At 39.1% G+C, this 14377-nt stretch overlaps 1 protein-coding gene across 5 annotated transcripts in view; it reads left to right on the top strand.

Moving 5' to 3' along the window:
• LOC122987686 overlaps window positions 1-13699 on the top strand; it is a 38339-nt gene extending 24640 nt beyond the window's left edge. For 3 of the 5 annotated variants that reach the window (XM_044359693.1, XM_044359692.1, XM_044359695.1), the window contains 4 exons: window positions 5996-6168; window positions 8493-8642; window positions 8820-9049; window positions 10891-13699. In XM_044359693.1, the coding sequence (XP_044215628.1) occupies window positions 5996-6168; window positions 8493-8642; window positions 8820-9049; window positions 10891-12159 (1822 nt within the window). In that variant the 3' untranslated portion in view covers window positions 12160-13699. Of the gene's footprint in view, window positions 1-5995; window positions 6169-8492; window positions 8643-8819; window positions 9050-10890 lie in introns of those variants that run through there. The other 2 variants (XM_044359694.1, XM_044359696.1) reach the window with 2 other exon arrangements.
• The last annotated feature ends 678 nt before the right edge of the window (window positions 13700-14377 follow it).

The raw sequence follows: 14377 nt of genomic DNA, 5'->3' as shown, positions 1-14377 counted from the left end.
ATCACTGACGGAATATTGTCATGTAGATGGGTTCAGGCCGGGGCTTCTATCAAACATGAAGTTTGGTGCAGATTGGAGCATTTCCGCTAAAGTTATAGCAATTTCCTTTGTCATGGCGAAACATCAAAACTCTCTCTTTTAATAACTTTTGATCGCAAACTAGTCCAGATTACGCACACTGATTTTGATGTCGTTATAATGAATTCTGTAGAAATTCTGCAAAATCGCCTAAATTCCAAATGGCCAACTTTGGTTTAACGTGGCGTGGGGGCTGCTTCGTTGAAATATTGTAGGGGGCACTGTTGAGCCATTCTGCCACACCCATGCCTGCCACCAGTACAGTATTACAGACTTTAAGACCTTTTATGTGCAATTTTTTGTTAGTTTTTGAGCATTTGTAGCCCCTTAAAAATAGCTTCATATTTTGTGGCAAACAATGTGTTGTCAGGGCAACGGCTATCCTGCTAGGAGAAGTTAGCAAAAGAGTGGCGCTTAAGACTTCCTTTTGCCAGTCGGTGGCGCTATGATTATGACTTAATATGAGCCTGTACTTGCCTTCAGACTGGGACCCTTATCAAGCATGGGAAATTTGGAAAAGATCTTATCATGCAGAGTCAAGTTATAACACTTTGTTTGTTTATGGCGAAACATCAAAATGCCCCGTGCCACCACAGCAAAGGCGTCCAGTGAAAACTCACCATTTTTACAATATGGAATCATCAAAGACTTAAGGTTTTTGTGACCAAATTTCAGATGGATCTGTTCATCCTGGTGCTATGAGCATGTCTTTGCACAAAGGAGAAATATCACTTCATGTGTCCATTATGTGGTGCTAGAGAACACCTACTAATTATACAACATGTTGTATATCATGTGTAGACCACACCATGTAAATTTCATGTAAATCGGATGATTTTTGTCATATAAGGCTGACTTCCTGTTGTCAGTAGGAGGCACTATGACTATGACTCAATACTGCCATTTAGATGTGTTCAGGGCTGGACTCTTAACAAGCATGAGAAATTTGGTGCAGTTTGGACAATGCACATTCTCATTACAACAACTTCCCGCTTCATGACCAAACATCGAAGTTTACTGGTTCACCACGGCAACAGCGTATAGTGAAAACTCAAGATTTCGATAACATTTCATTGTTAAGGTCTTAAGGAGGAGTTTGTTAAAATACAATGCCTACAAATGGCAAAAACAGAGCAAAAAATCGTTAAGTAAATTCAAAATGGTGGACTTCTTGTTGGACTTAGGGCATGGCTTCAAGAGGCTTTCTTGTGCATCTGGACATTATACAGGTGCCTACCAAATTTCATTCATGTACATCAAGTTTAAAGGTGGGGGCTTTGACTTTGACATATTCTAGGGGGCGCCTTTGAGTCATTTTACCACACCCAGTCCAACAACTATATCAGACAACTGAATACACCCTGTCTGATGTGTGTGCCAAGTTTTGTGAGTTTTCAAGCATCCCTAGCCCTTCTAAAACAGCTTCCTGTTTCATGGCAATAATGTGTCGCCATGGTAACAGCTTTTGATGAAAACTCAAAAGCTTCACCATTTAGCATCATCAAGGTCTTACAACTTAGCCGACCAAATTTAGGGTGGATCTGTTTAACCTGCTAGGAGTAGTAAAACTATGGGGCATATAACTTCCTGTTGCCAGTAGGTGGCGTTATTACTATGATTCAATATGAGTCTGCACATGTGTTCAGACTGGGATTCTTATCAAACGTGAAATTTGGGAAAGATCTGACCATGTGAAGTCGAGTTACAATGGTTTGTTTTGCAATGGCGAAACATCGAAATTCACAGCGTTGCCACAGCAACTGCGTTCAATGACAACTCACAATATTTATAATATAGAATCATCAAGGTCTTAAGGCTTTTCTGACCAAATTTGAAGTGGATCTGTTCAACCTGCTAGGCACAGGGCATAACACTATAGCACCAGTAACTTCCTGTTGCCAGTAGGTGGCGCTATGACAATGAGTTAAGGAGGGGCTTCAAATTTGAAATTTTGTAGAGGGCGTTCTTAAGCCATTTTGCTGTGCCCATCCCAAAGACCCATAAATTATTACATTTTTCACCACTTCTGACAAATGTGCAAAGTTTCATAAGTTTTTGAGCATGTATAGGCCCTCAAAAATGCAGCATAAGATGCTGTAGTAAGATGCGATGGTAGATGGTGTCACATGCAGCACTAAGGTTTAACAAGACAAGTACAGAGAAGTCCTATGTCCAATGTAATTAGGAGATGATTTGTAACTTTCACCAGTGCTGTCTCTGCGCTATGATGCACTCTAAATCCTGACTGAAAATCCTCAAATAAGCTATTGTTATGTAGAAAGTCACATATCTGATTGGTGACTGCTTTCTTGAGTATCTTAGCACGAAAGGGAAGGTAAGATATAGGTCTATAGTTGGCTAAAATGTCTGAATCAAGAGTAGGCTTTTTTATGAAGAGGTTTAATTACAGCTACTCTAAAGGACTGAGGTATGTAGCCTGTTATAAAGACAGATTGATCATATCTAGGACAGAAATGCTAACTAAGGGAAAGACTTAGTTAAGTAGCCTAGCTGGGATGGGGTCTTAGAGAGAGGTTGATGATTTAGGTGAAGAAATCATTGAAGTTAGTTCAGGAAGGTTGATTGGAGAAAAACTGTATAAATATATATCAGGTTTTACAGCTATTTGTAAGGTTCCTGTGTTTGGGGATAAATTGGTGCCTGTTACCCTAACCCTAACCCAAGGGCAGGAGGTGACGAATTCTGTCTCTAATAATATATTTTTTTCATTAAATAAGCTCATGAAGTCAGTACTACTGAGAGCTATAGGACTACATGGATTAATAGAGTTATGACTCTTTGTCAGCCTGGCCGAAGTGCTGAAAAGGAACCTAGGGCTGTTTTTATTCTCCTCTATTAATGATGAGTAATAGGCAGCTCTGGCATTACAGAGGGCCTTCCTATATGTTTTAAGACTATCTTACTAGACTCAGCAAGATTCTTCCAGTTTGGTGGAATGCCATGTCCTCTCAAGTTTTTGCAATGTTTGCTTTAATTTGCAGGTTTGGGAGTTATACCATGGAGCTAACCTCTTGTTTTATTATCTTCTTTTTTAAAGGGGTGGTGGAGTCAAGTGTCATTTGCAATGACCTTGCGGCACTATCAACAAGATGATCAATTTGGGAGGGACTAAAGTTAGCATAAGGGTCCTCTGTGGTATTGAGACATGGCATTGAACTCAATGCTGATGGAATTGCTTCATTAAATTTAACTACAGCACTATCAGATAGACATCTTGTGAAGTCATTTTTGTCCAGTGGCATATAGTCCAGTAATAGGAATTCAAAAGTTATTAAGTAATGGTCTGATAAGATAGGATTTTGTAGAAAAACTATTAAATGTTCAGTTTCAATGACATATGTCAGAACAAGGTTGAGGGTGTTGTTAAGACAGTGAGTGAGTGAGTTACACTCTGAGAGAAGCCAATTGAGTCTAACTAGTGCAGTGTCCGTTCAAAACATGCCTGTTAGGTACAGGATGATTTCTCAATACATAGAGAGAATAGTGCCCATCCCCTATATGCATCTCATTGATACTATCAGTAGATGCTACAATTTACAGATGCTCCCTAAACACCTGAGATGCAGGCTATCTGGAGACTTAAATTTTGAGATGAGCTGAAGTTGATCAGATGAACTGTAGTGCCCATTTAAAATGTGCCTGAGACATTCTGCACTATGTCTTGAACATACACATAAAGTTCCCTTGTGTGAGGAACGGGAAAAGAGCATAACTCTATGGTAGTTCTTATCATTACGGATGTAATCCCATCTCTGACCACAGTGTGGGTTGCAATGGCAGAGTGGCGCTGTCCGTATTTCCACTTGTTGACTCCTTGTGTAGAAGAAAAAGCAGAAGCAGCATTGTTTATGAGGTATTTTTATATTTTTCTGATGTACCTGAGACATCCAGCACTAAGTTTTGAACGTACATGCCAAGTTTCATTCACAGCACACAGTTCAATGGTAGAGCTTAAATCTCTTAAACATTTTCACGTCATTAAAACTACCAACCACAATGTGGGTTGCAATGAAAGAGTGGTGCTGTCCATATTTCTGCTCCACGGGCAGAAGAAGCAAATCAACGTTGTATAAACAATGTTGTTTATTAGGTATTTTTATATATTTCTGAACATGCCTGAGACATCCAGCACTAAGTCTTGCACATACATGCCAAATTTTGCCCACAGTAACATTTCACAGTTCAACAGTGAGCTTAAGTATCTTAAACGTTTTCAAGTACATCAACACCATGGATGTTCCCACCTCTGACCACAATGTGGCTTGCAATGGCAGTTGGCGCTGTCTGTATTTCTGTTCGTTGACTCCATGAGCAGAAGAAGAAGCAAATCAACGTTATTTATTAGGGTTTTTTAATATATATTTCTCGAGAACCGCTCATCCAAACAACTTCACACATTAACATTGCACTTCCTCGTTTCCCCAGCAATCCACCTGCCAGGTATGAAGTAGGCTAGATTGGATGTATGGTTCTCAAGATATGCAAAGGACAAACTTACATACATACATTAAGACAGACAGAGATTCCTTGCTTTATATAGAGAGATAATGAGATAAACACCGTGCAATGGCTATCATTATTGACACCCACATGAATATTAAAGTCACCTACTATAATTACTTTATCTGTAAAGGATTAAGTTTGATTAAAAAAAAAAAACAACAGCTGAGAATTCAGATAAAAATTCAGAGTACGGGCCAGGAGGACGGTACACTATAAAAAATAGAATTGACTGTAAAGTTTTCTGGGTTGGGTGTGAAAGACTATCAAGGCTTTCGAATGACAGCTGTCTACAGTGGCCATGTAACAGCTCACATTTCATGTGCATAAGTGTAACCCATTTTTCAATTTTTTTTCTATTTTCTTTCAAATTGTGTCTGAGTACAGTGTTAAATTCAAAAGATCCAGTGAGATACTGATAGAAGATTGCAGCTGCTGCTTGTGCACTTCTGACATGTTGGTTTTCTTATGCGGCTGGTGTAGACAAGATGTAAGAGGGGGCTTGTTTAAGACAGGAAAATTAACCAATAAGAAAATGACCAAACCAGTGCTAGATGCAAAAAAATAAAATACTGCATGATAAAAGCCTTAAGACTGAATAGATTTTAGTGATATACAGATGGGTGACAAATGAAAGGAAAAACCAACATAAAGTGTCTTAGGAAGGTGGTAGGCCATCACGTGGAACCAGAACAGCTTCAGTGCACCTTGGCATTGATTCTACAAGTCTCTGAACTCTACTGGAGGGATGAACACCATTCATCCAAAAGATATTCCCTCATTTAGTGTGTTGGTGAGAAAGCACTGTTTAACATGTTGGTCCAAAATCTCCCATAGGTGTCCAATTGGGTTGAGATCTGGTGACTGCGAAGGCCGTTGCATATGATTCACATTATTGTCATACTCATCAAACCATTCAGTTACCCCTTGTGCCCTATAGGTGGGGGCACTGTCATCCTGGAAGAGACCACTCCCATCAGGATAGGAATGTTTCATCATAGGATAAAGGTGATGACAGAACAACTTTGTATTGATTTGCAGTGACCCTTCCCTCTAAGGGGACAAGTGGACCCAAACCATGCCAGCAAAATGCCCCTCACAGCATAACAGAGCCACCGGATCCCCTCACTGTAGGGGTCAAGCATTCAGGCCTGTACTGGTTTTTCCTAATTTGTCACCCATCTATATACATATGTGTATATACATATATATATATACATATATACATATACATACATATATATATATATATGTGTGTGTGTGTGTGTGTGTGTGTGTGTGTGTGTGTATATATATATATATATATATATATATATATATATATATATGTATATGTATATATGTATATATATATATGTGTGTGTGTGTATAACATTATATATGTGTATGTGTGCAGGCCAAGGCTGCAAGCACAGAGAAAGTTTGCTCAGTCCCATCCCAGCACTCCAGGACCACCAGTGTTGATGACATCAGCACAATGTAACCACACCCATAACATGGCTGTAGTCACCTGTCTGACGAGACATCAACCCAAGACTGAAGACTTCTTGTCTTTTCTCTGTTTGAGAGGTAAGCTAAATGATAGGTAGTGGTCTGAACTGAGCTCGTCACAGGATTGATTGATCAGTGGCAAGAACTCAGCTCCATACCATCATATACTAGAAAATGCATTTCTTACAGAAAATGCATGTACATGCTGACAGCTGAAATAAATCGCAAATTACTGCTGAAAATGCTACATACTTGTTCAGCATCCACATCTGTACAACTTTGCTGAAACTTTTTACAGTGTAATATTACATTTAAGAGATGTGGCAGTTAATAAGTTGTATGGTGGCGTTTCACTAATGGCCACAAGATGAGGCTATTGGTGCCATGATTCACTGTGTCGTGCAGATTTTCATAGAGAACTTGTGTACCAAGTGTACCAATATTGCCACCATGTGGTCAGTTATTATGTGTTTTACGATTTGGCTAATAACTCATGAACTGTGAGGCTTATCCAAACAATATTTACACAGTTTGTTCCTTGGATGATGCCAAGAAGACTGATATAGGCCATGTCCATTTGTGCCAAAAAAATATTTTCCACCATTTTGAATTTTTTGTAAATACATTTTTGCTTCTGTTGGCAAATATTTCATCCAATCTTAACCAAGTTTGGTACCTATCATATTTAGATGACCTCAAACAAAGCTAATCTGTTAATTTTTTGATGTCATTTATCATTTGTCTGTAATTGGTTACCAAACTTTTGAGGGGTGGCCTGATCCACTTAATGGGCCATAACTCTTCAATACTGAATTGGATTACAACACTGCACAAGTGTGTAGCATTTTATACAATTCTGCCCACAGGGGACACTAAAGTAACATCATAAATTTACATTTCTGCAATTCTGTTGTCTATAATTAAATTAAATTTGGTACACAGGTTCTACATGATGATCTGTATGACATACTGAGTCATGGCACCAATAGCCCCACCTTGTGGTCATTAATAAAACACCACCATACTACTTATTAACTCCCATATCTCTTAAATGTAATATTCCATGGTAACCAAACCTTGCAACATTGTATGTATGGGGATGCTGAAGAAGTCTGTAGTATTCTCAGCAATGCTTTGTGATTTATTATAGCTTTCAGCATTCACATGCATTTTCCGCAGGAAATGTATTTCTAGTTATTCCTCTATTTCTTATTCTTCCATATGTTTTTTGCAAGCTATTTACTCCTACATACTTAGAGCTAGATTGTCTGCATTTTCTGAAGAAAATGTGTGTGAGAGCTGGAAGCTGTTAGTTGCTACTGCTGCATCTCCCAGCTGCTGCTGCCATCTGCTTTTACTGGTGCGCCACTGCAACCTGCTGTGAATGATGAAAACTGAAATACATTGGAAGTTGAAAGATGAAAGAAATTGCTGATGCAATTCTGAAAACGACTGAAAAAACAACTGATATCAATTGAAATGCATTGTCTTGAAAATTTGACAGCTGAAATTTAAAGCTGGAGCTGGGAACTGACGTGCATTTGCTGAAGAAGCTGAGATTAAAACATGTTGCTGTAACAGCTGTAACAGCTGAAATCAAATGATATACTCTGAAAGCTGGAAGTAGAATATATGTCTTAAAACTGTGAAAGAAGAAATTCTTTGTATTAATATCACCATACAGTGAACACAAGGGCCCTTTATTTTGAAAAGTCTGGTTAATCTTGACTTTCCTGTTATGATAAAGTTACCATATTGGACTTTTACTTTGAAAAACAACCTCACTCAGAGTTGATACAGTTACTGTATGGAGCTTTTATTTTGGAAAACTAGGTCCAGGTCATTTTCCTGTCAACACACAGTGGCATTTGGGGTCTTTATTTTGAAAAACAAGCCTCATCTTGAGCTTCCTTTTAAGATACAGTGGCTTTTATTTTGAAAATCAGAAATATCACTGTGTGTGTGTGTGTGTGTGTGTGTGTGTGTGTATGTTTGTATGTGTGTTGTGTATCAGTAAGTCCCCATAAAGATAGAAAAACCAGTTTATGGGTGTTTGTCAGTTTAAGTCCCCATAAAGCCTTAAAAACAAGTTTGCGTGTGTGTGTGTAGTTACATACAGTACCTATGCACAAGGAGTAAGATTATCAATGAAAATTTGTCCTGGATTCAGTCAATGAGGATCACCCATTCAAACCATGTCTCACATGAATCATATTGGTTGATCAGCTGAAAACAGTTGTTGGGAGAAAAAAATGAATTAGTTTGAAAGTGAATAGAAAAGTAAAAGTATTAATTTTCTGTTATTTCATGTTCATCTAGAAATAATTATTTGTCTGGAAATTGACACATTTTGACACACATACATATCAAAAGCACTAAGGGTAGTTCCTCTTTCACCTCAGGTTCAGCAGCGTTGCCTAGCAACATGGCCTTCTTAGCGAGTGGACGGGAGAAGGAGTTAGCTGGCACTCAACATCTTACTTCCTGTCTTTCCACCAATCACAGGACTGCAACTGAGGGGAAGAGCATGAGCACATTCAATAGAACAACAGGTACTCCTACTGACCTATCTGTGTGTCTGCTCTTTATGTGTGTTTTTTCTTTTAAAGTTCTAATGTTTAAGGCTACTTTAATAGAAAGGTAGGTTAATTCATCCAACAACATAAGTTTTTTTCTCTTTGCCTCAATAAATAGTGTTTCTGTCTCCATATCTGCTTACTGTCCTACAGTGCAGCGAGGGTCTAGGTCTCTGAGAGGGAAGCCTGGAGGCTCTGTCTCTGCAGTGGTCAGCTCCTTTGGCCCGCTAACTGCTCGAGCACAGAGGAGGAGGGACAGAGAGAGGAGAGAGGAGGAACAGCAGAGGAGGAGAGAGGGGATGGAGGAGGACAGGAGACAGGGAGCTAAGAGACACCTCCTGAGACCTCGCCAGGTCTCCCTACAGGTCAGGAGGACTAACAAGGTCTGATCATCCTCTCTACATACTTCTCTATCTGCAAGATGCCAGGTTATATCATCAGTATTATTAAGATTTAATTTGACACTGATACACATAGAGTTCAGCTGATTATGGGGTTGCTGTCTTTATCGAGAGGGGCACATAGTTTGTGACATCACAACTAATTTGAAAGCCATGAGCAAGCATGAAACATTTAGTGCAGGTTGGACAATGTACATTCAAGTTACAACAACTTCTTGCTTCATGGTGAAGCACTGAAGTTTGCCACGTTGCCACGGCAATGATGTATAAAGAAAACTCAAGATTTGGATAACTTTTCATCCAAAAGGTCTTAAGATGACACGGACCAAATTTTAAGTCAGTCGAGTTAAATCTCTAGGAAGAGTTTGTTAAAATACAATACCTGTAAATTGCAAAAACTGCACTAAAATTGCTAAGCAAATTCAAAATCGCTGACTTCCTGTTGGAGTTAGTGTATGGCTCCAAGAGGCTTCTTTGTGCAACTGGACGCATTACATGTACCCACCAAATTTCGTCCATCTATGTCAAATTTAAGGGTGGGTTCTTTTAATTTGAAATTTTGTAGGGGGCACACTCGAGTCATTTTGCCACACCCAAGCCCAAGAGCTGTATCAGACAACTAAATACAACCCTTCTGACAGGTGTGCCAAGTTTCATGAGTTTTCAAGCATCCTTAGCTACTCAAAAACAGCTTCCTGTTTCATGGTGAATAATGCGTCGCCATGGCAACAGCTTTTGATGAAAGGTTGAAGAGGTTAATTATCCCTTTTTATATATTATCAGCCATTTTTGTTTAATTGTGAGTTTTATACTCTTTTATGGTTATTTCTTTTCTATTTTTCAGTTTTTATACAATACTGTGCAAGAGTTTCAGGCACTTTAGCTGTTTAGATTCTTATCCATAATGCAATACCATTACGGGGGCGTCCACACATACAGCCATAATAGAGTCATAAAGAACTATCTTAGGCTACAAGAAGAACAAGGAGTCCTGCAACAGATGGTATGGCCCCCACAGAGCCCTGATCTCAACATCATGGAATACAGTCCAGGATTACATGAAGACACAGCAACAGAGACAGCCTAAATTCACAGAGTAACTGCGACTACTTCTCCAAGATGCTTGGAACAACCTACCTGCCGGGTACCTTGAAAAACTGTGTGCAGCTGTACAGAGGAGAACTGCTGCTGTCATAAAGGCTGAAAAACTGTGTGCAGCTGTACCGAGGAGAACTGTTGCTGTTATAAAGGCAAATTGTGCTCACACCAAATATTGATTTGATTTATGTTTTTTCTGTTCACTGAACTTTGTATGAAGTTGATAAATAAAAACCAATGGTATTATTTTTGAAAGCATCCTAAAACTTTTGCACAGTACTGTATGTCAAGAGCGATACTATGGGTAGAAGGTGTGTGTTGTGTGCGTGTTGGATGTCAGTAGCAAAAAGTGTGCACATTTACAAAAGAGTGTGGTTAAGGTCCAATTTATTCATTCTCCCTCATCCTCCTCCTCCTGACCTAACAGTGCAGGTGAGGGATATGTTAAGGTTCATAAGTAGGGTGGAGCCTGGAGGCCTCATGTTTCTACCTGGGGAGTCTGCAGTGGCTAAGTCATGCCCACTTTTGAGTGATCAAATCAAATCCTTTTTTACTCTGAAATGAATCACATTATAGGAGCTAAAGATGCTCTCTAACTGCCATTTCACTGAGCCTTTAGAGAACAGATAGGTTATCTATTTACAGGATCGTGCTCATAGTTTTCTGCTAATATAATTATTCCCAGGCTTTAAGACGAGCTATCATGATCTTTTTCTGTGTTCCAGGTTGCCATGGTGACCGGACTGTCTGAACATAGAACCTCTTGTGTCATGCCAGTCCCTCCTGTAAAGCCAAGCACAGGGGTTGGCAGCAGACAATCCCCAGGGCCCTGCACAAGACCTAGCGATACCTGTAAACCAAAAGGCCACTCCCAAAGCAGACCCCAGGAAACCAACATCAAACACCTTGCGCGGCATAGCAACCACCAGCTGCCTCGCAATCAGCGCCTTTCTCTGAACCACCAAACAATCTCGAACTATCATAGCAACCCCAAGACCGTCAGTAGTCTTCAGAACTCAGGAAGAAATTCAAGCAGGATTCCATCTCAAATATCATTGACTAATGGCTCAGTTATCAGACAGTTAAATGAGAGCCCTGGGGTTCTGAGGTTGTCCAGAAGGAGGAGAGGGCTCCCACCAGACACCAGCCCTATCCCTCTGAATCTGTGTTCTTTGGACAAAAACTCATTGAAGAAGTGCAGGATGCTGCAGAGCAATGATGGTGACGTCCCACTGGAAAGTGACCGCCCTGTTGGTGAGACCCCAATGAAGGATGTGAAATGTGATGAAGATGTTAGGGAGGAGTATGTGAACCATATGAGTAAAACCAGTGGTAGCCATGATGGAGAACTTAAACAAGACAGATGTGGTCATAGTGGAGAGAGGAGTCTAGCGAGGTGCAGTTGTGTTACTGAAGACATAGACGAGGTAAATGTTGGAAAGTTAAGTTTGGTGAGCGTCACTGCTCTGGAGCCCTATCAAGACAGGGTCAACTATACCAATGACATCACAAACTATGACCTTAGCCCTGTATGTAAGGCCATATGTAGACATGTGAGAGATAAAAGATTCCAGAGAAATCAGCCAGCTTCATCCACAACCCCCAAGACAATTACCAGGACAACTGTTTCTAGGAGTGTTGCCAGAGCTGCTACTGTTAGGACCACTGTTACTAAAGCTGCTGTCAATTCAGTGACATCTACATATGTACGCAGTAACCCACCAGCCAGTTATTCTGCCAAGCGTACTGCTAAGGGTATTATAAAAGGTACGAGCAAGGACATTTACAAGTGTACTTCACTAGCCAGCAGCTACTCTATTCATAATTCCAGAGGTGCTGCAAAAGACTCTTCCAAGGCTACCGCTGAGGACTCAACTAAGGACAGTAGCTATTTAAGTACTTACAAGGGCTCTACAAAGCGTCTTACCCAGACCAAGTCTACTACCTCAGCCATTAAGACCAGGACGAGCCCTAGAATCCCTCTGAAGCATTAACAAAGATCTGAGCCATGTCTGAAAACATGCACAGATTCATGTTGAAGACAATTGGCAAAATATTTAGAACAACATTGGATACTGTTCATAATGGGCAATGCATGATGATGGTGGTTGGCCCTTGGGTAATGATGTAGTGAGTACGGTGTGTTCTCTACAATTATTGTAGGATATTTTAATTCTATATAAATAAAATTAAAAAAGTAAAAGAAATAATTGGAAGACAGCAGCATAATGGCGGACAAACTATTAAGTGGATATACTGAAGTCACTAATTTTAGATGCTTCCCTGCTGTATCTGGATTTTTGTACCTAAAAATGAACCTACCTACGTAACTATAGTAATTTCATTTGAACAAGAGTAATCTGTTCAAGGTTGTCTAGATTGTTAACACAAAAAAGTAATTTCTCCTCACCAGAATTAAGAAGTTAGTGGTGTGTAAGCACATTGAAAACATCCATCCCTCCCATCCACACACACTTCCCATCCTGTCCTCTGTTAGTGCAGTTTGAACCAATTGTCTCTAAAACCAGCTGCACAGTGGTTAGCCAAACTGTTGTTACAAGGCTGTGTATTATCAGAAGGACCACCCAAACTACTGGTGCAAAGTATACATGAACAAAACTGGTGTTCTTTTTGTTTATTAATTTATTTTATTTCCCCCTCCCACTGAAGCCTTTTATGCCCATAGTGTATGTACCATTAACAAGATTTTGTCTATGCTTCACCAGGAGTGCAAAAGAAAAAAAAAAAGGATTTGGAGTGACAAAAAGGAGGGGGCCACATATTGACACAAGTCATGCTTATTTTGTAGTCAGTGTGGATTGACAGATTAGTAGAAATAGAAGCATATGTGTTTGGTGAGGGGGATGAATGACAGAGATATAAAGAAACACTTCAGTAAATGCTGGGGATGTGGTTTGGCCTTCACTGTTCATATGATTGACTGTAAAAGACTGTATAAAACCTCACGCTAGATATTGAAGATATTATTGAAATGTCAGAAGGCTTTAGAATTACATCAGGTGCTACTGGCTTGCTCATAAGCTGAGTTTAAGAAAGTTGAATAGAAGAGTAGTAAAATGTTATGGCTGTAGTAAATACTGAGTCAGTGCATTCATTAACGTTGCACATTTCACAACAGTAAAACTGCTGTTTTTAGGTTTTCAAAATACTTACTCTTGTGACACTGAAAATTGAGCTTAAAGTAAGTAATTGATAAATGCATTTGTAAATGAGTTATACTCTCTATTATACTCTGTCCATGCTTGTCCATATGATATCCTTTATTGGTCCAAATGATAATTTATGGCCAAGGTATGTTAAGCTAGGTTATGAATAAAGGCATGAATCACATTCTGCATATTATGACGTGTCTCAGCCATGGAATTTATAAACCATTTACTGACATTATTTATTAATGTTAGTCCATGGTTTATAAAAGAAGTGCAGACGACTGCAGTCAAGATATTTCTTAATGGTTTCACAGCACTGATGCATCAGGTTGGTCTTCCTCAAAGAATAAAACTACTAAAATTATTATGCTATGACCATGTACTCCTTTGTTGTACTTCTAAAACTCTAAATGTTAACACCCAAATGCTGGAAAATGCTTCCTTTTCAGGCAGAACAAAGGTGTTTGCTCTTTGCAGGGTTTTAGGTTTCAGAAATGTTCCCCTGATAGGCATTTTGAAAGTTATTGTATCTCTTCTTTTTAAGTATTTACTTTGTGAACTGATCATTGACAATTAATTACAGAGCTAGTTATCAAATTAGCACACAGTGCTTATGCTATAAATAGAAAATCAGTTGCACAAACTGGCTTATTGATACAGGATTGAAGATATGACTTCCAGTTTACTGAACGATTCTCTTTAAAAACAATTTTATTAAAAACTTTTTTAAAAACTATTGGTGAAGAGTTCTGTGACAAGGGTAGACATAAAACATGAAAGGTGCCTTATACAGAAGTCAAGAGCTGTTAGTAGATGAGATGAAAAATCACAAAAATCAAACATATTTGTATGAATTGTATATATGTATATATATACATACACACACACACACACACACACACACACACACACACACATATATACACATGTTTTTTGTTTTTTATGTATATGTGTTTCTATGTATATGCATTTAATTACCTAATTGCTCTGTCTTGCTGTGTTTGGTATTGGAGATGCAAGAAAATCAACAAATCAACTCTCT

The sequence above is a fragment of the Thunnus albacares genome, chromosome 8 (genome assembly GCF_914725855.1).
Source record: "Thunnus albacares chromosome 8, fThuAlb1.1, whole genome shotgun sequence".
Classification (NCBI taxonomy): Eukaryota; Metazoa; Chordata; class Actinopteri; order Scombriformes; family Scombridae; genus Thunnus; species Thunnus albacares.
This window is presented reverse-complemented; position numbering and strand designations above follow the sequence as displayed.